This window comes from Scyliorhinus torazame, chromosome 18 (assembly GCF_047496885.1).
Source record: "Scyliorhinus torazame isolate Kashiwa2021f chromosome 18, sScyTor2.1, whole genome shotgun sequence".
In the NCBI taxonomy this organism is placed as follows: Eukaryota; Metazoa; Chordata; class Chondrichthyes; order Carcharhiniformes; family Scyliorhinidae; genus Scyliorhinus; species Scyliorhinus torazame.
The window spans coordinates 135135768-135163225 of NC_092724.1; the positions used below are offsets into that span (position 1 = coordinate 135135768).

At 46.3% G+C, this 27458-nt stretch overlaps 1 protein-coding gene across 1 annotated transcript in view; it reads right to left on the reverse strand.

Annotated features, from left to right (window-relative positions):
- The window catches only part of ttyh2 (tweety family member 2), a 200081-nt gene that overhangs the window by 40460 nt on the left and 132163 nt on the right, over nt 1-27458 (reverse strand). The window contains exon 6 of the mRNA XM_072483435.1: nt 24228-24300. Coding sequence (XP_072339536.1) covers nt 24228-24300 — 73 coding nt within the window. The remainder of the gene's footprint in view (nt 1-24227; nt 24301-27458) is intronic.

The following is a 27458-nucleotide window of genomic DNA, read 5'->3' on the forward strand; positions in this document are numbered from 1 at the left end:
TCAGGCATCAGTCACTTCATTGGAGAGTTAAGCATGAATTGCCTTCCGTGTGCAGTGAATAGACAGCAGCAGAGCGAGCTACTGGCACCCTCCACTTTTCAGCACCTGGGTGGAGGCAGTCATTGCACACTGGGATGAATCTTTGCAACACATGACATCTCAGATATTGTGGTGTCAGACAACAGATCTAAGTTTGCTAACGAGCTGTTCTATAACTTTGCATGTGACTAGTACGCCTAGTTACACGCAGTTGACTGGAGAAACAGAAAGAAGAGTTTGAACAATCAAGGAATTGATGAAAAAGAACAAAGATATTAACTTAGCCCTTCTTAATCACAGAACCTCACTAAAAACAGGCCTCAACATCAGAACCATTGATGGGAAGATGGCTGCAAATACAACAGCTCTGCAACCTAATATTACCGAATGTCATGAGAAAGTTAGGAAGCGTGAGGAGCAACAAAGAGACAGTCAAGCTCATAATTTCAATTTCAGGAGCAGATCATGAGAGAGGAAGTGCTACAGCCCAGAGATACGAGCTCAACGGAAATAATCCACTGTAACAGAAAGAGCTTTTACAGAATTGAGACAAAACAGGAAAATATCAGAAGGAACCAAAGAACCTTGATATCATTGGGAAGGAAACCATTGAAATCTCGCACATACTATTTAAATCTGGATGGATATAAGGAACTTGAAACAAATAGAAACTCTACAACCACCCAGGCGGAAGACACTCCTTCTGTTGTTCGTCTTCAACCTTGAAATGAAATCAGGGCCAGATCAGGCAGATTGGTCAAGACACAACAGAGTCTAACTTGGTGAAATCTGAAACATTGGGGGAAGGAGTTTGTATATTGTTGGGACAAAGTCTTGGGGAGAGATGTAGAAGAAAGGATTATCACGAGCACCTGATACTGATGCAATGTCACATGACTAAGAGGCAGATCTGGTGGGAAGCAGTTGTACAACCTTGTGTGGAAGTATTGGTCTGTCTTCCCTCTGCCTTACATTGTTCGTCATCCTCATCCACCTCCTTGCCCCTCTGCATGCCATCGTGAGCCCTCCCCGCCACCACTCCTTGCACATTGCCCTCCTTGACTTTGTTAGGCCACACCTGTAAATTGAAGTGAAATTCCAGTGAATTAAAATGTGGCTAACAATTTAATTATTTTGCTGGCTTTTAACCTCTGTTGCAGGGGGGAGTCTTCAAAGCAATTTTGGGCAAGTCTCCGAAAGGCAGATGACAGAATATTGCCAATATAAGTGGTGAACATTTTGAATTTAGCTCATTCTTTATGTCCTTACACAGAACATATTGTCAGGAGACTAAATACCTTTTCTGGCCTCAGCCAGCCTGTACTTTGCTTCAGCTTGAATCAACCAGGAAAACATCTTCAGATCTAATCTTTTTTTTTTTAAATAATATTTTATTGAAAATTTTTGGTCAACCAACACAGTACATTGTGCATCCTTTACACAACATTGTAACAATACAGATAATAATGACATTTTTTAAATTTAAACAAAAACAACAACAAATAAATAAATATTAAATAACAAAAAATAAAAACTAGCCCTAATTGGCAACTGCCTTGTCTCAGGCCACACCCCCCCCCCCCACACCCCCCCCCCCCCCACACCCCCCCCCCCCCCAAGTCCTGGGCCGCTGCTGCTGCCTTCTTTGTTCTCCCCTATCTATCTTTCCGCAAGATATTCGACGAACGGTTGCCACCGCCTAGTAAACCCTTGAGCCGACCCCCTTAGGACGAACTTAATCCGCTCTAACTTTATGAACCCCGCCATATCATTTATCCAGGTCTCCACCCCCGGGGGCTTGGCTTCTTTCCACATTAGCAATATTCTGCGCCGGGCTACTAGGGACGCAAAGGCCAAAACTTTCAGATCTAATCTTAAAAACTGAATTACAGTCTCACTAGGTATTTCTAGAACTAGAGAATTAATATTTCATGGATCCATGTTGTCACTTTATTGAAAGTGCAAGGATTCATCTTTCCAATTCAATATCTAAAATCTATTTTCCATAACCTTTCATAATTCTATAAGTATTATGAAGTTTGTCCTGCTCCAGAAAAGGCGTAGGTAGCAGTGATAAATGTTACTTGCTGAAGATTATGGCGTGTGAAGCCTCCAAATATGGGTGAGTCGACAACTGCCCAACATAAAATGTGAACTGCCCGTGTTCACCATTTTGCAATGTGAAAGTAAACATAATAATAATTCATATTAATATGGTATGGTTTATTTAATTAATTATTCATAGAACGATACCTTTAACCAAGATCAAAGCATTTTAAACCACAACATTTGTTGTCTTTGGTCGCCAAGTGTTCTTCAAACTCACAATGAGTCACTTTGGCAATGGCATAGTCATATGGATCCCATCCTAGATCAGATTTGGTGCTTTTTCCTTTTGGAATCACACCTCTCCCCCTCTTCCCCCACTCCTCTCCCCTCTTTCCATCTCCCCCCCCCCCCCCCCACCCCCCACCTCCCAAACAACAAATCGTCTTCCTCTTCATTGGAAATATGCAGATACTACACAATTTTTAAATAATATGTTGACACTTGGCACACTTATATCATTCCACGATTTCATAATGAGACCACCATCAAGTGGGACAGCACGCATTTCTTTCAGTCTGTGAAGCCTTTTTCTCCACCAACCATCCACCTGTTCTATTCACCACAAACATGATCCTTCAATAGCTTGTTGAGACTCGCATCCAAAGATTGAACTATGGGCATTAGGTTCCCTGATATAACTACAAAGTGGGTGTTATTTCTTTGCAAGCACCTCTTGATTTAATGCTTAGATGGGATGTAAACATGTCCTGTACTAATAAGCTGCATTGTTTAGCTAGACAACTGGGATGCCTATTCCACACATTATTGATCCATAACTTCACTCCATCCTCACCCATCCAACAGTTGTCAACGACATGCACAAAATCTCCTGCAGGGAAGCTGATGTTCGATATGGTTTTTTGTATGCAAATTAACATAGGCTTTAATATAATTGCCTCAGATGTACAGACAAATACCACTGTGAATTCTGTGTTATTGCATTGCAGATGCCAAGTGCTAGGCTATCCAAATCCCAAAGGGAAACTTGAAACAGCTAGCAGAATGATTCTGCAATTTGTGTTATGAAGTTTTCTGAAGTCAAGAACTAACTCTCAGACCAATTGTGATGATTTAATATTAAAGTTCAACATTTATTAAAATAAAGAAAAAAAAGTTAAATTGCAAAAACACTTTTACACAGTTAACAGTACTTCAACAGTCCCAAACAAATCTTGGCTTAAATAAGCTCAGAGCTAAACCCTACCTTTGATGGCAACAGTCCTTATAGATTTTCTTTTTTTAAAATAAATTTAGAGTGCCCAATTATTTTTTTTTCCAATTAAGCAGCAATTTAGCATATTTGGGTTGAGGGGGTGAATGGGGAGAATGTGCAAATTCCACATGGACAGTGACCCAGGGCCGGGATTCGAACCCGGGTCCTCAACGCCCTAGCCCAGTGCTAACCACTGCGCCACGTGCTGCCCAATAGCTCTTCTAAGCTATGACATTCCAGTCACTTTTGACCTACTACCTACCACACACACCTTTATGGCTACACCATTTTGCATCATCCATTTACAATCTTCGAATTGTATAAGTTTCCTTTTGAAATACAACAGGCAACATCAAACCACTTATTTTCTTTGCCTTATGTAGAGCCTTATTCAGGCCCTCCTGGCTCCCTCTGTTCATTACCATATCAAACCACTTGCCTTCGTAGTCTTTCTGTTTCTAATTCAATTGAACTAGTCACACCCCCACAAGCATGTTTCCCTTTATATGACAACGATATTGGAAAAAAAGTTAAAACTCTAATATTCCTGGCGTCAGCCTTCTCACGTCCAATCATTTTCACGAGAAGTATTTTGAACCTTTCCACTCTACAGTTCGGCTGCTGGGCATCACAAACTTTCTGGTCATTTTCTCCACATTGCCAATGTGGCAGAATGGATCCTTGTGTTTTTACCACAATCTGATGATCGACTGCTGGAAATTGGTTATTTTGACATGGAGGTCTCTTGATAGTCTGAGCAATCTTGGTCTTCTGTCACAACATCAGACATTTTCATCCCATGAAACAGCTACACCAACCAAATTAATCTCAACTTTTTGCTGGACTTACGGTTTGATTTGCCCCACGTAGGTATGCATATGCGCGATTCATTTCTGGTGACGATATAACTATTTCTGATGATTTTCCAAGGAACCTTTCCGATACATGCTTGTCAGGGTCAGGCCAATGGTGGGTCCCTGTTCTCATGGCACCTTTGGTCTTGGGCACCTTCTTCAGGGCAGATTCCTCCTCCTTCCTTCTCGCACCAGTCCTTCACTAACCCCGAATTCCCTCGCTGCAGCAGTTATTCAACGAGTTAGCAAATGTCACAACTTTTGTTTGAAAGCAACTTTGTACTCAATTCTTTTTGCTGCAGGACCCATTTCTGCTTGTCACTCACCATGCCATGCGTATTCTGCTCTGTGTGGGCATGTCTTCAACTCCCAGGGATCTTCTTTGCAACACAGTCCTCCTTAAAGCCATGCATCGGCTTAGAGTACAAAGTAAGTAAAACATGTTTTTCTGTGGTGGAAGCTTGAGGCCAACCACTACTGCAAGTATAGCATTTTGTAAAGATGTCATAGACGCCAATTATATGCAAAAAGCTTGATTTTTTTTTGTGCTGAAAGGTGGGGTTTTCCTATTGTAGCACCATCAATCACACACAAAGCGAGACAGAGGGAACTTCAATCGAGGCTTTATTGAGCAGACTTGTTCAGACTTGTTCCCCAGCAGCTCAGTCACAGAATGCAGCTGCGGGGAGTAAAACGGGTTCTTATACCCCGCCTATCTGGGTGGAGCCCAGTAGGTGGCAGATCCAATCGGGACCCAGCATCTGTCCTCCAATAGCTCCTCGGCATTCATGGTATTACCTCTAATACATACCACCACACGTATACGCTGGGTTGTTTTGTATGCCGAGCTCTACGGTACTTAAAATTATTATTTTTTTTTTAAATTCTAGCACACAGTAACTAGCTATTTATCAAATATCTGTCTATGGCATGCACTTCCTGTCCATAAATCTAATTCTTGTGTCAAAGTTTTGATTCACAAATCTAATCTTGAAACCACCTATGCAAATAATCATAATTGGCATCAGTGTAACATTTGTAACGCTCAAAGGGGTTGGAAGGTGGGGGTGGGGGTGGGGGGGCGGGAGGAGGAGAAGAGAATCCAGGAAAGAAAGAAAGGGGGTAGGAAAGGCAAGAATGGAAAGATCCCAAGCTATAAATCTTAGCAGAAGCAACATCAGCCTGCACATCTCATCTTCAAAATCTGTTTTGCAGATTACAAAAATAGTTTCCTTGTTAGACACATGGTAGAAAATATGCCCATTTCTAAAAGCTGATCGGTATTGACATTGATCCAAATCAACTGTTTAAACTGAACCAGATTGAGCTGAATTAATGTGAACAGACTGCTAAAAGGAATTAAAAATAGCAATGGAGAGAAAATTAATTATTTAAAAGAAAAACTTTGTTTAAGGAAGCGCTCAAGTAACCTGATTCACCCAACATTCAATGAACAGGTTTTGCCATTGCTGTGCATTTAGAATCGATCATACCATCACATAATAACCCAATAGAAGGTGTCAGAAGGCCCCAAGAGCGAGAAGACAGCTCAAATCGGAAGATTTCAACTAAACGCAACGTGGTTTCACTCAATCAGCTACTGACAGTAATCTGCTTACCAGATTTAACAGCTGGCAGGGCTGTAGATGGGGGATGGAGAAAATAAAAGGAAATCATTTTGCACCAATACAGATGATTGAAAGAAATATTCGAAGGACTTTAACCAAACAAAACATGGTCAGGTTTTCATGGGCTACTGACTAAAAAATTATTTCAGTGCTCATTGGTACTAAATGAATGGCAGAGAAATATCACCATTTGTCCAAAGGCATCTGGAATAAATCCATAATTTAGCACTTAGTGCTGCACCACTATGGAACTTTGAATTAAATCTGCTGTCCGCAATGCCTGTGCATTAGGCTGAATGCTAATTTTTGTGATGTAAAATGCGTACAGCTAACTATGTGAACTGGGAATATATGAACATGATTCGTCACCATACGCCAGTATTTAGGTTTTCTTCCAGTTTATTGTATTCATGTAATTTTTATACGATTGAAAATTGCAGTTATACATTTACCTCTTTGGTCTTCTACAAATTTCCAATCTTAAATGCAGTACAACACCTGACCCTGAATGTCATTTAGGATATGATAAAAGAGACATTCCAGAAACACGAAAACCTTGAAACTTATTGTGAACAGTGGCGGACCTACATTTTTGGGGCTCTGAAGCTTGAACTGTTATGGGGGCCCCTTCGCAACCAGCAACGAGGTCTGGGTAACCACTGTTATCTTCTTCAATGGGGTTGTTCCATGACAGACCACCACAAATTTAAAAAAATTTAACTACTACATCTCAGATTCTGATTAAAATTGCTGTACTGGATTATCTCATATGTCAAAGTCACTGGTGTGAATAGAAATTTCCTATGCCGAATAGTTTTCGAGTTATGGGGGGATGAAAATTAGGGAAATGTTATATACATGCATGATGCATCATAGAATGATGAAATAAAACATAGAAAAGACCACAGTCAATATAATCTTTTATTTTGAACACCTATGAGAATACATACTACATGAAACATATTTTACAAAATACTCTTTTTTCTGTTTTTTCTAGCAACATATTCACATACAGTTTTGTCATATGAGAGCTTCCTTGCAATGTCATTTTCTAGAGACAATATGCATAAAGAATTTAAGCGCTCTTCAGTCATGGTAGACCGAAATTTGTTCTTTATAAAGGATAGCTTTGAAAAATTCCTTTCTGCTTCACAGCTCGTGATAGGCATTGTCAAGTACAGCTTAAGCGCAGTAGTAATATTGGGGAACACTTCAATTAGGTGTTGCTCACAAATAAGCTGAAGAACTTCTGTGCATTGCATTTTAGATGCTCTGTTTTCTTCTGTGCTCTGGGATTTCCTAAGGTGCAAATATTCTTTGAACTGATAACACTCGTTTACTAATTTGTGGTCAATATCATCTTTGTAATACAATATTATACGTTTACATTCAGGCTACTCTTCGGAGTCTTCAAAAATATGTTTGAGAGTTTGTAAAATACCCATATAGCCATTTTTAATTGCCCAGACTGCTTCATAGTGTGCAGACCATCTAGTTACACTTAAGCTCTTTGGAGAAAAATGTAGATTGCCCTGTGTGTTTAAAATCCCCCATCTTCGTGGAGATCCAGAAAAGAAAACATACAGCTCCTGCAAAATGCCAAAACAGTCAACAACATCAGGTACAGTAGACACTGCCTTTTCTCCAACAAGGTTAAGTGAATGGGCTGCATATGGTACATAGTCTGCGTATCTGTTCATGCTTTTAAAGAGTGCTTGCAGCCCTTTCTCCAAGCCCTTCATGTTAGATGCATTATTGTAGGACTGACCACGGATATTTTCAAGTGAAAGCTTATGTTCACCCAGGACTTGTTGTATTTTGTTGAACAAGGTCGTGGATGAATGGTTTTCTATCGGTAAAAATGTTTAAAATCTCTCACAGGGTTTTCCATTATAGCAGTATCGAACCACAATTACCAGCTGGTCTACGTGTGTGTCAGGTGCAGAGTCAACAATAATAGACTAGTATTTGGTGTCTAGGTTGTTGATTTGATTCACAATTTCATCTTGCACATGTTTTCCCATGATTTCTATCAATTCCTCATACATGGGTTTGGATTGGTAAGTAGCATTTACTTTTTCATTTTTACATTTCTCGAGATGTTCATGTTAAAATGGATTGAACTCTGCAATAAATTCAATGGCCCCCATGAAGTTTCCATTATTTGGTGAGCCCCACTTCTCCTCATGACCTCTAAATGCCAAACCTCTTTCACTTAAAAACTTTATAACAGCTACAACTCTTTTCAGTACTTCAAAATAGTACTGTATGGTTTTTCTCATCTGTTCTTCAAGTTGCTGATCCACAGTATTTTTATTTGACTTTTAGGTCTACTTTCTGGGAAAGGTTTTTTTTTTAAAACCCTTCTCAGAAAGTAAAGCGCCATTTTTTAAGATTTATAATAAATAAGCTAAATAGGCTAAACTAGGCTATGTTCAAGCTAGCCTACGCTAGGCTAGACTAAGTTAGGCAAGACTAGGCCACCAAAACTCATAGGCTAAGGTAATGTAACACAATTTTACCATTATTTGAACACTTTTCATAATAAACACCTGTAATTTAACACAAATTCACCCTTTTATTACTTTTTCATAAATACTTGTAATATAGTTTGCCTAGGCTATGCGGTCGTAGCCTACCTTCCGTTCACCTCTTCATAAAAACAATAGGCTTAGGCTTAGGCTAATCTAACACTATTTCCCCTTTATTACTTACCTTACTTTTCTAAATATAACATTTATTTTTGAGTAGGGTTAATTACAATATTGTATCCTTATAAACACTTTCTTGGGCGGCTTCCGGTTGCGGCTATGCTGAGCTAAGTCGCACGTTCAGCAGCTCCCACCAGAAACTGACTTTTGGGCTCTTTTTAGAGGCCCCAGCGGCATTTGTTCGACGGTTCCCAGTGTGGGAAGGCGACAGTACGATTTCCCCGGCACTGTATGGATTAGACCAGGAGTGGAGCGGTGAAAAAAGTAATTCTGGTGCAGCGAAAAGTGCGAGGGAGGAAAGCCAAGATGGCGGCGGGTGGAGACCAGGCAGCGTGGGCGCAGTGGTCGCAAGAGCAGCAGGAGTTTCTCCAGCGCTGCTTCACGGAATTGAAAGCAGCGTTGCTGGAGCCGATGAAGGCTTCGATCGACAAGCTGGTCGAGACCCAGAAGGCCCAAGGGGCGGTGATCCGGGAGGTGCAGCAGAAGGCCTCGGAGAATGAGGACGAGATGTTGGGCCTGGCGGTGAAGGTAGAGGCGCACGAGGCTCTGCATAAGAAATGGCAGGAGAAGTTCGAGGACATGGAGAATCGGTCGAGGAGGAAAAACCTGCGGATTCTGGGTCTCCCGGAGGGAGTGGAGGGGTCGGATGCTGGAGCATATGTGGTCACGATGCTGTACACATTGATGGGCGCGGGTGCCTTCCCGAGGCCCTGGAGCTGGATGGGGCCCACCGAGTCCTAGCGAGGAGGCCCAAGTCTAACGAGCCGTCGCGGGCGGTATTGGTGCGGTATTGGTGCGCTTGGTGGACAGGGAGTGTGTCCTAAGATGGGCAAAAAAGGAGCGGAGCAGCAGGTGGGAGAATGCAGAGGTCCGTATACACCAGGACTGGAGCACGGAGGTGGCCAAGAAGAGGGCCGGGTACAATCGGGCTAAGGCGGTTCTGCATCGGAAGGGGGTGAAATTCGGGATGCTGCAGCCGGCGCGATTGTGGGTCACATTTAAGGACCGGCACCATTATTTTGAGACGCCGGAGAAGGCGTGGACCTTTATTCAGGCCGAAAAGTTGGACACGGACTGAGGGTCGGTTGTGAGGGGGGGTCTAGGGGGGCTACTGTGGTTACTGTGCTTCAGGGGATGTTGGGGGAATGTTCTGTTCTGTATTGTTTCCTTGGGTGCTGGATGGGGTAGGGTGAAATGGTTCGAAGTGGGGATATTGTGAGAGTGTGGGCGTCGGTGGTTGGAAGGACAAGGCCCCGTTGGGGGGAGGGGAGATGGGAGGCCCGAGGTGGGGGAGCTGGGATTAGGCCGCAAAAGGGAGCTGCGCCAGAGAGGGTGGGGCCGGTTTGATGGAAAGCGTGGGCTTTTTCCCGCGCTAGGGAATGAAGGGGGCGGGGCCGGGGGGGGGGGGGGGGGGGGGAAGGGCGGTGTTGACGAGGAGTGCCCGCTGATGGACAGGAGTGGGGGGAGGGGGAGACGACCACACTAGGGGGTCGATGGAGTGGCGGGAGTGGCCGGGGTCAGCAGGAGTCAGCTGACTTACAGGAGTGCTATGGGGGGAGCAACAAAGCTAGGGGGGACCTAGCTTGGGGGGGGGGGAATGGCTAATCGGCGGGGTGGGGGCGGCGGGAAGACCCCTGATCCGGCTGATAACTTGGAATGTGAGAGGCCTGAACGGGCCGGTCAAGAGGGCCCGTGTGTTCGCGCACCTGAAGGGACTGAAGGCAGATGTGGTTATGCTCCAGGGGACGCATTTGAGGGTGGCAGATCAGGTTAAGCTGAGAAAGGGGTGGGTAGGGCAGGTTTTCCACTCGGGGTTGGATGCAAAGAATCGAGGGGTGGCGATTTTGGTGGGGAAGCAGGTGTCGTTTGAGGCGCTGAACATCGTGGCAGACAATGGAGGTAGGTACGTGACGGTGAGTGGTAAGCTGCAGGGGGTGCGGGTGGTATTAGTGAATGTATATGCCCTGAATTGGGACGATGCTGGATTTATGCGGTGCATGTTGGGCCGGATTCCGGACCTGGAGGCAGGGAGCTTGATAATGGGGGGGGACTTCAACACGGTACTGGATCCAGCATTGGACCGCTCCAGGTCCAGGGTAAGAGGCCATCGGAGGCCAAGGTGTTGAGGGGATTTATGGACCAGATGGGAGGAGTGGACCCATGGAGGTTTGTCAGGCCGGGGGTCAGGGAATTTTCTTTTTTTTCCCACGTCCATAAAGCCTACTCCCGGATAGACTTCTTCGTTATGAGCAAGGCACTAATCCCGAGGGTGGAGGACATGGAGTATTCGGCCATAGCCATCTCAGACCATGCCCCGCATTGGGTGGAGCTGGAGCTAGGGGAGGAGAGGGACCAGCGCCCGCTGTGGTGCCTGGATGTGGGCTTGCTGGCGGATGAGGAGGTGAGCGGGCGGATCCGGGGGTGCATTGAAAGCTATCTAGAGGCTAACGATAATGGGGAGGAGCAGGTGGGGGTGGTCTGGCAGGCGCTGAAGGCGGTGATTAGGGGAGAGCTAATCTCCACTAGGGCCCACAAGGAGAAGACGGAGAGGAGAGAGAGGGAGAGATTGGTGGGGGAGATTTTAAGGGTGGATAGGAGGTATGCAGAGGTCCCCGAGGAGGGACTACTCAAGGAGCGACGAAGCCTCCAGGCCGAGTTCGACCTGTTGACCACCAAGAAGGCAGAGGTGCAGTAGAGGAAAGCGCAAAGGGCGGTGAATTAGTATGGGGAGAAGGCTAGCCGGATGTTGGCACACCAGCTTCGGAAGCGAGAGGCAGCGAGGGAGATTGGGGGAGTTAGGGATAAAGGGGGGAACACGGTGAGGAGTGCGGTGGGAATAAATGGGGTATTTAGAGACTTTTATGAGGGGCTGTATAGGTCTGAGCCCCCGACGGAGGAGGGGGGGGATACGTCGATTTTTGGATCGGCTGAGGTTCCCGTGGGTGGAGGAGGAGCAGGTGGCTGGGCTTGGGGCACCGGTTGGGCTGGAGGAGCTGACTAAGGGGCTGGGGAGTATGCAGGCGGGGCAGGCACCGGGGCCAGATGGGTTCCCGGTGGAATTTTACCGGATGTACATGGACCTGCTGGGCCCTCTATTAGTGAGGACTTTCAATGAGGCGGGGGGGGGGGCCACCTCCGACGATGTCCAGGGCGCTGATCTCGCTGATCTTAAAGCGGGACAAGGACCCATTACAGTGTGGGTCGTATAGGCCAATCTCTCTCCTCAACGTGGACGCGAAGCTGTTAGCGAAGGTGTTGGCTACCAGAATTGAGGACTGTGTCCCAGGGGTGATTCACGAGGACCAGACGGGTTTTGTTAAGGGAAGGCAGCTGAATACCAATGTGCGGAGGCTCCTTAACGTAATCATGATGCCTGCAGTGGAGGGGGAGGCGGAGATAGTGGCGGCGATGGACGCGGAGAAGGCCTTTGATAGGGTGGAGTGGGGGTACCTTTGGGAAGTGTTGAGGCGGTTTGGGTTCGGAGAGGGGTTCATTAGTTGGGTTAGGCTACTTTACGAAGCCCCGGTGGCGAGTGTGGCCACAAATCGGAGGAGGTCGGAATACTTTCGGCTGTACCGGGGAACGAGGCAGGGGTGCCCCCCATCCCCCTTGCTATTTGCATTGGCAATTGAGCCTTTGGCTATGGTTCTAAGGGAGTCCAGGAACTGGAGGGGGCTGGTCCCGGGGGGGGGGGAGACACCGGGTATCGTTGTATGCCGATGACCTGTTACTGTATGTGGCACACCCAGTGGGGGGAATGCCGGAGGTGATGCGGATCCTCAGGGAGTTTCGGACTTTTCCGGGTATCAGCTCAACGTGGGGAAGAGTGAGCTCTTCGTGGTACACCCAGGGGACCAGGGAAGGGGGATAGACGAGCTTCCACTGAAGAGGGCGGAAAGGAGTTTTCGGTACATAGGGATCCAGGTGGCCAGGAGCTGGGGGGCCCTACACAAGCTCAACATGACGAGGTTGGTGGAGCAGATGGAGGAGGAGTTTAAAAGGTGGGATATGCTGCCACTCTCCCTGGCGGATAGGGTACAGTCGCTGAAGATGACGGTGCTCCCGAGGTTCCTTTTTATATTTCAGTGCCTCCCCATCCTGATCCCTAAGGCCTTTTTTAAGCAGGTCAGGAGGAGCATCATGGGATTCGTGTGGGCGAAAAAGACTCCGAAGGTGAGAAGGGTGTTTCTGGAGCGGAGTAGGGGCAGAGGAGGGCTAGCGTTACCTAATCTGCGTGGGTATTACTGGGCTGCCAATGTGGCGATGATACGCAAGTGGGTAATGGAGGGGAAGGGGGCGGCGTGGAAGAGGCTGGAGATGGCGTCCTGTGTGGGCACGAGTCTGGGAGCGCTGGTGACAGCACCGCTGCCGCTCCTGCCGACTTTGAAAATTTGGGGGCAGTGGAGACGCCACAGGGGTGAGGTAGAGGCTTCGGTTTGGTCCCCGATCCGGGAGAACCATCGGTTTGTCCCGGGGAGAATGGATGGAGGGTTCCTGAGCTGGCACAGGGCAGGAATTAGAAGGATGGGGGACCTGTTTTTAGATGGGACGTTTGCGAGCCTTGGGATGCTGGAGGAAAAATTCGGGCTTCCCCCCGGAAATGCCTTCAGGTACATGCAGGTAAGGGCGTTTGTAAGACGGCAGGTGAGGGAGTTCCCGCTGCTTCCAGCACTCAGGATCCAGGATAGGGTGCTCTCGGGGGTGTGGGTTGGAGAGGGCAGGGTCTCGGCGATCTACCAGGAGATGCAGGAGGGGGAGGAGACCTTGGTGGAGGAGCTGAAGGGTAAATGGGAGGAGGAGCTTGGGGGGGAGATAGACGAAGGTGCGTGGGCGGACGCCCTGGGTAGGGTTAATTCCTCCTCCTCTTGGGCCAGGCTTAGCCTGATACAATTTAAGGTTCTTCACAGGGCGCATATGACATGGACGAGGCTGAGCAGGTTCTTTGGGGTGGAAGACAGGTGTGGGAGGTGCTCTGGGAGCCCAGCAAATCACACCCACATGTTCTGGGTGTGCCCGGCGCTGGATGGGTTCTGGAGGGGTATTGCGAGGACGATGTCTAAGGTGGTGAACACCCAGGTTAAGCCGAGCTGGGGGTTAGCACTATTTGGGGTATCGGAAGAGCCGGGAGTGCAGGAGGCGAAAGAGGCCGGTATTCTGGCCTTTGCGCCCCTGGTATCCCGGCCGAGGATTCTGCTACAGTGGAAGGATGCGAGGCCCCCAAGCGTGGAAGCCTGGATCAGCGACATGGCAGGGTTCATTAAATTGGAGAGGGTAAAATTTGCCTTGAGAGGGTCTGTGCAAGGGTTCTTCAGGCGGTAGCAACCGTTCCTAGACTTTTTAGGGGAACGTTAGGAGGTGGTCAGCAGCAGCAGCAACCCGCGGGGGGGGGGGTGTACTTTGTATTTTCTAATGTGTTTATTATTGCTTAATGGGGGTTTGTATATTGGGGGAATTCGTGATGTAGTTGTAAGATGTTTATTTATGTGTTCTTTGTTTTTCTTTTTTCTGTAATGGGGGGTTTGTTGAAAATATGTAAAAATTTGAATAAAAATATTTCTTTAAAAAAAATAAACACTATTGAAAAAAATTCTCGTCTCGATCGCTATCACGAGTGCTATGACGTTGAAAATTCACGTTAGCATTGTGATTGCCTTTTCAACGGCTCCCCTTTTTTGTTATGACACGTCATCTACTGTTTGTATTTCTGTCATAAATGTTAATAGTGTTTTAAATTATTTATAATTATTTTATATTAAATATATTTAGAATGAAACATCCTTAATTTGAACGTTTTTTTATTTACGGCTAGCCTACATGATACTTTAATAACCCTTTAATTTGTATTTTAACTATTATTTTGCATTGAATTACACTATATTATTAATATTAATATTTTTTTTAAACCCCTTCTCATACAGTAGACCCAAAATTTTTAAGCAATGTGGACTAAAGTCGCTTCTGGGGCCCCTCATAGTAGGTCCGCCCCCGATTGTGAATGGTGTTGAAAGACAGAACTTTATCCACTCTTAAATGATTAATTGTTGGCAAGTGATGACTTGCAAGATTTGGGAAAATATTTATTTTAGTTAACACCACGTAAGCAGTGAGATCATGAGGGGACCTTGAGGGACATTTCACGCATACTGCTGCTTACATATCACCTTAGCTTCATCATGTTGAACTCTTGAAACAGGCATTGATTTTTCAAGTGTCAAAGGCAACAAATGGTTTTAATCAAAGTGAAAATCGGCATCTCTTGAAATTGCGAATCCTGTCTGATTTGAACACATCAGGTAAAAATAGACTGTATGCTAACAAAGAAATTGGTAGTTACCAGTGACCTAAGAATACCACAAACAGTAAACCTGGAGGAAAAAACCCACAAGGAACAAAGCTTCCACTGTAGAATCCACACCTACAGAGCTCGCCAGTTCGTCTCTGCCTTCAACTATCTGTTGTTCTGCTTTCAATTCAGTCTCTCATCTCCTTCCTAACTGCTCTGTCTCTTTCCCTTGTTCCTTTAACCTTTTTTACTTTTCCATGTGTAGCATTTCCTCTGCATCGTGCCGTGGACAGAAGGGACCAAGGCATGCAAGGTTCTGTGATGGGCTAAGGTACAGGCAACAATTGGTGCAACTCTGCCGGCAGAAAGCAGCAGCACCAGGAACTAGGGAGGTGGAGGTGGACAGGCAAGAATCAACTAGTGAGCCTGGAACATGCTGGGAAAGGATGCCATTAATGCTACTATATATTGGGGACTGGGTCCAAATGTCCCTTGATTGGTGGCTGCAGACTGACCTTTGGTGGTCAGGGCTGCTCATATTCTCATAGTAAGAAGCCTCACAACACCAGGTTAAAGTCCAACGGTTTTATTTGAAATCACAAGCTTTCGGAGCGCTGCTCCTTCACCAGGTGAAGTCATTTCAAATAAACCTGTTGGACTTTAACCTGGTGTTGTGAGACTTCTTACTGTGCCCACCCCAGTCCAACGCCGGCATCTCCACATCATACTTTCAAACACAGCCTTTCAGAGCCTGGATCAATCAGTCGCTCCAAATATAACTTTCCTTCCACTCCCACAACTAGAACACAGCCGCGGATAAAATTAGTGCTCATGTTAAAAAAAAAACACTCACCTCGGTAAAAGAACGTCACCAAAATGGAAGTTTACCTGTAAACGGCTATTTGGCCAAATAGGTCACCACTGGTGTTTGAATTCCAATCAAATTCCCACCTTTCTTCATTTCATCCCTTAAAAATATCTTTCTATTCCTTTCGCCCTTGTGTCTATATATCTAGTTTCCTTCCAAAATGCACTTATTCCCCGAGTCACAAGGTTCCAGGTTAAAGTCCTACTTGAGGACTTGAGCACATAAATCAAGGATGGCAGTCATGAGGGTGTGCTGCATTGCATTTCAGAGGAGATATTAAGAAGGAGCCCCATCTGCTTGCTTGGGTGAATGTAAAAGATTCCATGGCACTATTCTGAAGAGGAGCAGGGGAGTTATCCCTGATGTCCACCCCCATATCGATCACTGAATCGACATCACAGAAAACAGATTATCTAATAATAATATTTATTGTCACAAGTAGGCTTACATTCACACTGCAATGAAGTTACTGTGAAAAGCCCCTAGTCGCCACATTCCGGAACATGTTCGGTACACGGAGGGAGAATTCAGAATGTCCAAATTACCTAACAAGCACGTCTTTTGGGACTTGAGGAAGGCAACCGGCGCGCCCGGAGGAAACCCACGCAGACACGGGGAGAACGTGCAGACTCCGCACAGACAGTGACCCAAGTCAGGAATCGAACCTGGGACGCTGGCGCTGTGAAGCAACAGTGCTAACCACTGCGCTACCATGCCATCTGGTTATCACATTGCTGATTATGGGAGTTTGCTGTGTGCAAATTGGCTATATTTCAAAAAGAGCTTCAATAAAAGGTACCTCATTGGCTGTAAAGTATTTTGAGACATGTGCTCATGAAATGTGTTATATAAATAAAAATCTTCTGTTTTCTCAATTCGTCTCAACTACTCCTTGTAGCAGCAAGGTCCACAAAAATTCCTGAAATGCTTATTGGACTTATTAGCTTTTAGTTACCACTAATTATTATGGCTGCAACGTTCTGCTCTCTCAAGCTAGGGCCTCGGGTATTGTTAATTCCTGAAATTAATCCAAATAAACTTCATGTACCAAAGAGGTAACTTGACCGCCAAATCAATAAATGATAGTGACCTTTTCTCAACTCCTCTCCTCCAGACACTGCAAACACTGCTAAAGGCACAATAGTGCTTCGCTCCAGTTGTCATTCTCTATTGTGGGCTGGGCAGTTGGTTCCAGCAAGTTGTTTGACTGTGAAGCACATCACAGTCAAATTAAACCCTTGTCAGATGTGCACACACATGAAATCCCAGACGATAGTGGATCGTGACGAGGAGTATGCAACTTGGTCAATTCCTCTCCCCTTGAACCGGATATGTATATGCCATCTTTGATAGTTACTGCTGGCTGATTTCCACCCACCCCCTTTTTTTAAGAAAAGAATCCGAGAGCAGTGAAATTCGGCCATAAAACTGAACCATGACAAACCTGGTCACCCCTGGCTTTGATCTATGGCCCCGTATTTAGCTTGCTAATTTCAGCATTTAAGTATCATTTCCACTGACTGCATTCCACTCAGAAAGGCATTAAAATCTCTCCTACTTAAAACTTTCGGCATAGACATATCGGCAGTGTTAGAACAAAGCATCGCTTGAAAGGGCCCGACTTTGATTTTCATCTGAAGTGCATTTTGTTTTGAGGGTTTAAATTTCAGCAGGCGTTACTCTCTAAAAGCACTGCAAATCTACTGGATGTACTGTCATCTGAATGTTTGTCAAATTCACTTATAAAGCAATAATCAGTGCATCAAAAGAGTCAAATAATCAGCCACTTCCAATATCCTAGTGACAGCTTCTGCATACTGAGTTCACTGCTGACTCACGTTTTGCAAGGGGCTTGGGAACAAGGAGGCTAATAAATGTTTTCTGATTTTACACGTACTGTTTTCTGAATAGTAGTATACAACATTTGGGAGGTGAAATCAAGACATGGCACTGCATTCAAGGTGGGGCAGAAAGCCAAAAATTAAAAAGCAAAGCACGGTCAGCTTTTGACCAGCTCCTGGCTTCGGGGCACTAGTCTGGAATTGATGAGGGAAAGCAGAAGGACCCATCTGCACGGAAATAACTAATTTAAAATGTATGCCTGTATGCATGATTGGGGTAGGAAAATAAAAGCATTTTTTACATTACGCAGCCTGCCCAGAGGGATTCTGCATTGTTTTGAATATGAGTGTTAAACCAAGATGTGTCCTTTTAAGATGAACAGGAAAAGATCCCATATCAGCACAAAAAGGAAGATAATGACGAAGAGGAGTGCATAATACCAGTGTCCTAGTCAACATTCTGCCACAAAATGTTGCCATCCACATTCTGATTTAACTGGTGCTTCATCTCATTTATTGTCTTTGGAATCTTCTCAGTGCAACTGATAGCAGCGTTTGGTGACATGATTGAATCTTTAGGCATTTTGTTAGCTGTGTGGTAGGTGCTTTTTAGTGTTCTGAGAATGTGGCAAGGGTGCTATCCAATTCCAAGTCCTTCCTCTTCCACAGAACGTCCAAGCTTAAAACCCTGCATCACGGCAAGCTCCACGTGGTTGGGATTTGTGGCTAGGTCACAGTTCCGAATACTGGGAACGAAGGTGGGTGCCACTTCTGGTCAGGCAGGGATCAGCTGGCCAACTGACATACAGGAAGAGGCCAATCAGTGAGAGTGCATTTCTTCTGCTCACTGCCACTCTGGCAGCAGAACCCCCGCAGTGCTGACGCCTCCTCCTCCTCCTCCCACCCCCCCCCCCCCGCCAGCTTTGTTGCTGCTGTCCTTGCTGTTGCACTCTCCAAGGCAAGCCACGCTAACTCCCTTGATGGCTACCAGAGGGGACCGACACTAAACTCACACTTGCTTGCTGCAATCTTTAACTGAGTGAGTACCTGAAGCCCTGTGGTTGTTGTGCACCATTAGCAATATTAAAATTTCCCATAAAACTGCTCTCAATGTGCCAATTACCTTCCATCCATACACAAAGTCCTCCAACTATGTCTGTTGCCATCAGTAAATTGTGGAAATCATGTTATGACAGCAGAATTCTGGTCCCCAATTTTATGTCTCCCCATCCTATCCCCAAATTCATTCCCATAGGACCGGGAACATTCCAAGCTTTGATTCCAAAAATAAAACACATGCCCAAATACTTATACTCTCAGATTCTACAAGTATTGTGATGTGTTATGTCATGATATTCAGATAAACATCATGGTGCAAACACACATACACACTGATGACAGATCAACGGACAATCAATACACACGCAACATCACAGCCAATCACAAGCAAGAGCAGACACACTATAAAACGGGGAACACGACACTTCCGATTCATTCCAGCAGGACAGCTCAGGGCACAGAGCTCACAGCAAGCCACTCAGACATACACCATATGCTGAGTGCCTCTCTAAGATAGTGTTAGGGCTGGGTCCACAGGTTAAAGGGTAAAGAACGAACCACAGTCATAAGTTTACAGATGTTGTTATCAAGAGTAATAAAACAGAGTTGTACCATCTGCAACCGTGTTGGTTCGTCTGTATAGCGGAACACCCAACACGACATAGTATCAGGTTTGAAAACCCAGCAACTGTGAGACCTCCCTACACATCTTCAGGAATCCGCCATCCTGCGCCATGGACACCATCAGCCCGCCGCAGCCGCTCCAAATCGCTGGAAACCTCAGCGTCAACTGGAAGCTGTTTAAACAGCACTTCCAGTTCTTCCTAGAAGCTGCAGAAAGGGAGAATGCTTCGGACACCAGAAAAATCGCCCTCCTCCTCTCCACGGCAGGCAACACGCCATCCACATCTACAACTCCCTGGTGTTCGCGGACGGTGAGGACAAGACGAAGTACAAGACGGTCCTTCTTAACTCGAGCAGCACTTCAGCGTCGAGGTGAACGAGAGCTTCGAGAGGTACCTCTTCCAGCAGCGCCTGCAGGGTAAGGATGAGCCTTTTCAATCTTTCTAACACATCTCGGTATCCTCGCGCAGTCCTGCGGTTATGAGGCCACCTCCAATTCCATGATTCGGGACCAGATAGTTTTTGGGGTCCCCTCGGGCACCCTACGCCAGCAGCTTCTCAAAATTAAGAGCCTCACCTTAGCCACCGCCATCGAAACCTGCGTCCTCCACGAAAACGCGACAGCCGGTCTACTCCCAATTCCAGGCGGCCGAATCGGCACGGCAGGGGTCCTTCGAGGCCGAGCAGGTCCAGTCGATTGAGTTCCTCCGGCCCGCGTTCCGGACGGGGGCGGCCATTTTGCACGTTTTCCGCGGCCTCCCGCGCTTGTATGCGCCAAAAGAGGACGTCGACGCAGAGGGACGTGACGTGCAGGCTCGCTCTATGCAGACCAAACTGCGCATCGCGCGGTGGCGCAACAAACGCCATGACGTCACGACGTGCGGCAACTGTGGATCTGCACATTTAAAGCGGCAATGTCCAGCAAAAAATCGACAATGCCTCCGCTGTGGCAAAATGGGCCACTACGCTGCCTGCTGTCGAGCAAGCTCAACCTGCCAACGCTCCCCAATTCCGCCAGCCTCGCAGGGACGTGCGGGCCATTCAGCCTCCATACACCGAGTCATACCCTGACGATGTGCAGACCGGTGACACCGACGACCGGGAAGCCTTCCGCGTCGCGGTCATTGACAGGAACCGGATGTCCCCAAGCAGGATCCACCAGCCGATGCCAGTGCACGGCGTTAATCCGGGTGATGAATGGTGTGCCACTCTAACAGTAAACCGATCACCAATCACATTCTGTTTAGACACTGGTGCCTCCGCCAACCTCATAGCATGGTCAGCCTTCCATACCTTGAAGGTCAGACCACCGATTCGGCCATCCCGCTGTCAGATGGTTGATTACAGCGGAAATGTTATCCCAGACATGGGATCCTGCCAGCTTGAGGTCACACACAATGCATACACAGCCACACTGTCTTTTGAGATAGTTGGATCATCGAAGGACTCCCTGCTCGGCGCACAGGCGTGCAAGGTTCTCCACCTTGTTCAGTGGGTACACACTCTGTCTCCAGAAGGCACGTCCAACTTCTCAGATGCAGAATTTAGGGCCACAGCTCCACTCGCTCCTGGACCACAACCAGGAGGGCATTCGAGGGCATGGGCACACTGCCCTACACCTACAGAATACGGCTCAAACCGGATGCCACCCCGGTCATTCACGCACCTCGTAGAGTCCCAGCACCACTCAAAGACTGCCTCAAGCAGCAGCTGCAGGATCTCCAGGACCAAGGAGTGCTTTCCCGGGTCACGGAGCCCACGCCATGGGTCAGCTCCATGGTGTGCGTTAAAAGCCTTCTGGCGAACTCAGGATCTGCAGCGACCCGAAAGACGTGAACAACAACATCATGAGGGAACACTAACCCATATCCAAACGGGAAGAGATCATGAGCAAAATGGCCCGGGCTAGAATTTTTACAAAACTTGATGCCTCAAAGGGTTTTTGGCGGATTCAACTGGATCAGTCCAGCAGGAAGCTGTGCACCTTCAACACTCCCTTTGGCAGGTACTGCTACAACAGAATGCCGTTTGGCATCATCTCGGCATCCGAGGTATTTCATAGAATCATGGAACAGATGATGGAGGGCATCGAAGGGGTGCGCGTCTATGTTGACGACGTCATCATCTGGTCCACCACACCACAGAGGCACATCAGTCGTCTCCAGCGTGTCTTTGCTCGGATACGAGAACATGGCCTGCGCCTCAACCGAGCCAAGTGTTCTTTTGGCCAAACTGAGCTAAAGTTTCTGGGGGATCACATATCCCGGTCAGGAGTGCGTCCGGATGCAGACAAAGTGAGCCGCCATTACAGCCATGCCACAGCCGGCAGTCAAGAAGGAGTGCTACGCTTTCTCTGGATGGTCAACTCCTGGGGAAGTTCATTCCCAACCTTGCCTCCCACACGACAGCTCTGCGCCACCTAGTGAAGAAGACCACGGAGTTCCAGTGGCTGCCCGCACACCAGAAGAAATGGGAGGAGCTCAAGATTAAGCTCACCACAGCCCCAGTATTGGCGTTCTTCGTCACCTCTCGAGATACGAAGATCTCGACCGATGCCAGCCAGTCCGGCATTGGGGCGGTACTCCTGCAACGGGACGATACTGCATCATGGGCCCCGGTCGCCTATGCCTTGCAGGCCATGACCCCCACAGAACAGCGCTATGCGCAGATCGAGAAGGAGTGCCTGGGTTTGTTAACCGGCATAGATAAGTTCCACGACTATGTGTATGGTCTCCCTCAGTTCACCGTGGAAACCGACCATCGCCCCCTGGTCAGCATCATACAAAAGGACCTGATGAGATGACCCCTCGCCTCCAGTGCATTCTGCTCAAGCTCCGGAGGTACGATTTCCAACTGGTCTACACCCCGGGAAAGGACCTCATCATCGCGGATGCCCTATCCAGAGCAGTGAGCACACCGCCCAATTCGGAGGGGTTCGTATGTCAGGTCGAAGCGCATGTGGCCTTCACATTGGCCAATCTGCCAGCTGATGATTCAAGTCTGGCCCGTATTCCGCCGGGAGACTGCGGCTGACCCCCTTCTACAACGTGTGATGCGCCACATGACGGGAGGGTGGCTCAAAGGACAGTGCCCACAATTCTACAATGTCCGGGACGATTTGGCCGTCATTGACGGTGTCCTCCTAAAGCTGGACTGGATTGTGATTCCACATAGCATGCACAGGCTGGTCCTCGAACAATTACACAAAGGCCATCTCGGGGTTGAGAAGTGCAGGCGGAGGGCCCGAGAAGCTGTATACTGGCCGGGCATCAGCGACGACATTGCCAACATGGTGCTCAACTGCCCCATCTGCCAAAGGTTTCAGCCGGAGCAACACCCTGAGACGCTTCAGCCCCATGAGTTGGTGACGTCCCCCTGGGCGAAGGTGGGTGTGGACCTTTTTCATGCGCTCGGCAGGGACTACATCATCATTATAGATTACTTTTCGAATTATCCAGAGGTCATACGCCTGCACGATTTGACATCGTCCGCTGTCATCAGGGCATGCAAAGAAACCTTCGCTCGCCATGGCATTCCGCTTACTGTCATGATGGACAATGGGCCCTGTTTTGCAAGCCAAGAATGGTCTTTTTTGCTGCTTCGTATGGCTTCACACACGTGTCGTCCAGCCCTCTGCATCCCCAGTCAAATGGCAAGGCGGAAAAGGGCGTCCATATCGTCAAGCGGCTCCTCTGCAAGGCTGCTGATGCCGGATCGGATTTCTGCTTAGCCCTGCTGGCCTATCGCTCTACCCCACTATCCACTGGCCTCTCACCAGCCCAGCTGTTGATGGACGCGCCCTCAGGACCACTGTGCCATCCATTCTTGTTCTACACCCGACCATGCTCCAGTACTGCGAAGGATGCGACAGCAGCGTGCTCAGCAGAAGGTGGCACATGACACTCGGGCAACTGATCTTCCTGCCTTGGTGCCTGAAGACAACGTCCGCATCCACCTACCAGAGGGTGGCTGGTCGGCAACTGCCGAAGTTCTCCGACGCGTGGCTCCCTGCTCGTTCCTGGTTCGCATGCCTGATGGCTCCATTCGCCGGCGTAATCGCCGGGCTTCTTCGCCTGCTTCCGTGCTCACTACGTGATCATACACCGGTGCCACGCCCTCCTGTTGTTCCTGATGTCGACTTCGTGGAGCTTCCTGCCACCATGCCTATTCCTCTGTCGCCTGTTGCCAGGCCCATTCCTCAGCCGGTGGATCCTGACCCACCCTTGCGGCGGTCAACCCAAATTCATCGCCCACCTACTAGGCTTGACTTATGAGCCTGTTTGAACATTGGACTCACTAAAGTATTATGCCACAATGTTAATATGTTTCTCTTTTTGTCACTACAGGAGTTCGTTTTTGATGTTTGATGATTGTTTTGTTTATGGTTGCTATGTTGCACCTGACACCTTCCTATATATATAGTTTAGCCTCATGTACATGTTGTAGATATTGCACACACACATTCAGCTGCATTCAGTACACATCTATATTTATTACCACATAGGCACATATTCTTGTAAAAAAAGGGGGATGTCATGATATTCAGATAAACATCATGGTGCAAACACACATACGCACTGATGGACAGATCAACTGACCAATCAACACTCACGTAATATCACAGCCAATCACAAGCAAGAGCACACGCACTATAAAATGGGGAACACCACAGTTCCCGCTCATTCCAGCAGGAGACAGCTCAGGGCACAGAGTTCACAGCAAGCCACTCAGACATACACCATGTGCTGAGTGCCTCTCTAAGATAGTGTTAGGGCTGGGTCCACAGGTTAAAGGGTAAAGAACGAACCAGTCATAAGTTTACAGATGTTGTTATTGATAGTAATAAAACAGAGTTGTACCATCTGCAACCGTGTTGGTTCGTCTGTATAGCGGAACACCCAACACGACACGTTACACATACAATTTTCTAAAGTATCAGTTATTCACTTAATAGAAATACATATAGCGTAAAAGGTCAACATGATCATTGTCACTTACCACAGCTGCAGACGTATCCAGGCCCAGGGACCCCCAGCTAAGGATTAAGGTCAGGACCCCACTGACAATCACTCTGGAAAAAATAAAATCTAAATGTAATGAGCTTCAAAAAAGGCTAAGCAATTGCTTAAGGATTTAACTGTAAACCTAGCTCCTCTATGTTATTGGACTTTATCAATTGAGGCCAGATTCCAAGTTTAACGTTGAAATATAATTGGGAGAACATTTATTTTAAACAGCACAAATTTTATTAAAGCAGGTTTTTGCCTTAGATCAAAATTTTCAGAAGAAAGAATGGCCATTCACCCCTTCCCTTCTGTACTGGCTCATGGAAAGAGCTGGTATCTGCATGTCACAGAACATTCTATTTTGGTAGATTAGAGAAAGTATTTTGTGGCAGATTAACTGGATGCTCTCCAGATAGCTTGGTGAATTTGTTAGTGAGAAGCTGCACTTTGCACAGGGCAGGAATTGCACAGCTTACTTCTGACCTCAAAGAGTTGGCAGTAAGGACGACTCGCTGCAGGGGGATAACAAAATCTGTGAGGGTTCCCTTCGCTGACCGCCACATTACCTACAGCTGCTAGGGGCATATATTACCATTTGGATTTCCTCAAGCTTTTGCCTAGTTCTGACAACACAGGAACTGTTTCCATAAACAAGTCTCCTATAACCTAAAAGCTGTTGTTTTACGCATGCGATGAGTGACAAAGCATGTCACAGGACTACTACTCACCTATAGCCAGAACAGACTGTACTAAAGACCACGTGGTAAATGTGGTAAATACCTCAATATGTCTAAATATGACAAAATCATAAGCCAATGTGCAAGATTAAAACTATTTAGATTTGTTTTTAATTGAGATTATATGTAGAAGCAAAAAGGCCCAGCAAGTTATCCATGGTAGAAATTACTGAAAATAAAACATTGGATAGGACCGTAGAGGAATCAAAGTATCGTCTTTAATATGTATTGTTAAATTGGTTTTGGATGAAACACACTTCCGGTGATTTCCCAATGTGATGGCTGCATGTGGGTGCTGCAAATCTGTTGCCCTTTGCACAAAGCCCATTTGTTCATTAGACTGAATTGAAATGGAAATGAAGGTCAACAGCAAGGTTATTGAGTTAAATGAAGATTGGATGCATACCCAGGGAACTAAATTATCTGACTTCTGTTCATCTATATTTGTCATTGTTCAATAACTGGATTTAATGTAATTCAAACTATGTGTCCTTCAAAATGACAACTGGCATGGGCCAGAGATTTACAGAATTATATTCAAATGACAGTCACATAGTTCAATGCACACAAAATAGGAAAACACAGTTCCAAAGTCCCAAACTGGTTAAAGATTTATTTGGCTAAAAATGGTCTAAAGTTGATGACAAAAGTTCGTCACAGAAAATTCAGTCATCTTTACCCGCTCCAACTCAGATCTTAACTTTCTCTTGGACAGGGCCTGTGTCAGTGATACCTTTGATGATTCAAAAAAAAAAAACTGGTTTTCAAAAGAACTCTTCAAACATGTGTTTTTAACTCCATGCCACAGGAACTGACAGCATGAATCGAGACCATTGCATTTCAACTGGCTGGTCCCAGTGTAAAACTGCTCTGAGGCTTTCTTTGATTAAATCAGATATTACAGCTGTTTGAAATTGGAAAAATTGTGACCTATTATCTGCAATAAAATGTAATGAATCTCAAGTCAATGATTCAAATATTGATACGGCGAAGTGTTGGATTCAAATTCCAATTATTTCCCAGCGGTGGGTAAAACACAAGACAATACAAACAACAGTTATGAAAGGTAGATTAAGGTGATAATCGTGTCTTTCAGGTTATCCAAAGACACAATCCTTCCTCTCGCCCACACACACAAATTCATGCTATGTCAAAAATGTAATTTAGTGGATAAGTCAGTTTTGTTCTGAACATAAAGGAATAATAATTTTGAGACAGATTTGAAAGAGGCGGCATTTTTTAAAAAAACATATCAGGTCAGTGCTTCTTTTGATGTGGGTCATCAGCTTTATTTTTGCAAATAATACGGATTCACTAAAAATAAGCAGCACGGCTAGGTTTAGAAAATTCTGATAAATCCTCTCATTCTCATTTGTCATCCCAAGGCATGAGTACCCGAGAACATGTTCTGGCAATTTATATTTTCCAAAATGAATACAGGAAGACCGAATTCTCCAAAGTCTTTAAGACAGAGGTAGATAGGTTCTTGATTAATAAGGGAATCAGGGGTTATGGGGCGAAGGCAGGAGAATGGGGATGAGAAACATATCAACCATGATTGAATGGCAGAGCAGACTCGATGGGCCGAGTGGCCTAATTCTGCTCCTGTGTTTTATGGCCTAAAATCTCTGCAATTCCCACACTCTAGCAGTTGAATATAAGACAGCATATCTCCATGGCGAGGAGCAGCTGAACTTCACTTATGCACAAAATAAAAACTGTATTGTTGAAATATTTGTATAGCGTTGGCGAGTGAAATTCTATTCCAAGGCACAGCACCACAGCAGCAGGCATGGAGGCTTAGTCCCAGTGCCCACCTCACAATGCCATTAAGCTCACAAATCCAGCTGGCCCGTTTGTCATGCCCTTAAGGAGCTTTTATTCTGAGCTGTAATAAACTTCAGCCTGGAGACCAGCAGAATACCAACCTCCTGGTAGCACTCTCTCCTTCCATTTATTTTTTTCAACATGGAGATGCATTTTCTGTGCACATTCATGGGCCCCTGTTTTCATCGCAGCGTTTATTGCATGCTAGTAACTGTATGGTGTTCTTAATATCAGGCTGCAAGATGTGCTAAACCAGCTCCACGATTTCGAAAACCAGGAGTTGGGAATGGGTCTATTGACAGTTCACAAGGTTCCTCAAAGAAGGATCAGGAGGTGGTCAGTCTCTTACCATTTCCAAGCACAGGCCGGGAGAGAATGACATTTCCCATCAGCTGCATTATAGTAATGTGAAAGCATCTTTAGTGGTCTGTGAGAATCAGTAAAAAGGTCGAAACCTGGGTTCCTCGCTTACCCTAAAGGCCGCAGAATGCGTTGTGCTTCAGTGACACAGAAGGAAATAGGACAGCAAAAATCATGCTGTCCAATAAATTGCATTTTCTTTTAAATGATGAATAAGCAATGTAACTTAGAATCTAAAATAATCTTTTAAAATAAGTTGAAAAGCATTAGGCTGCTGGTATGATCAAGTGTTACTTCCC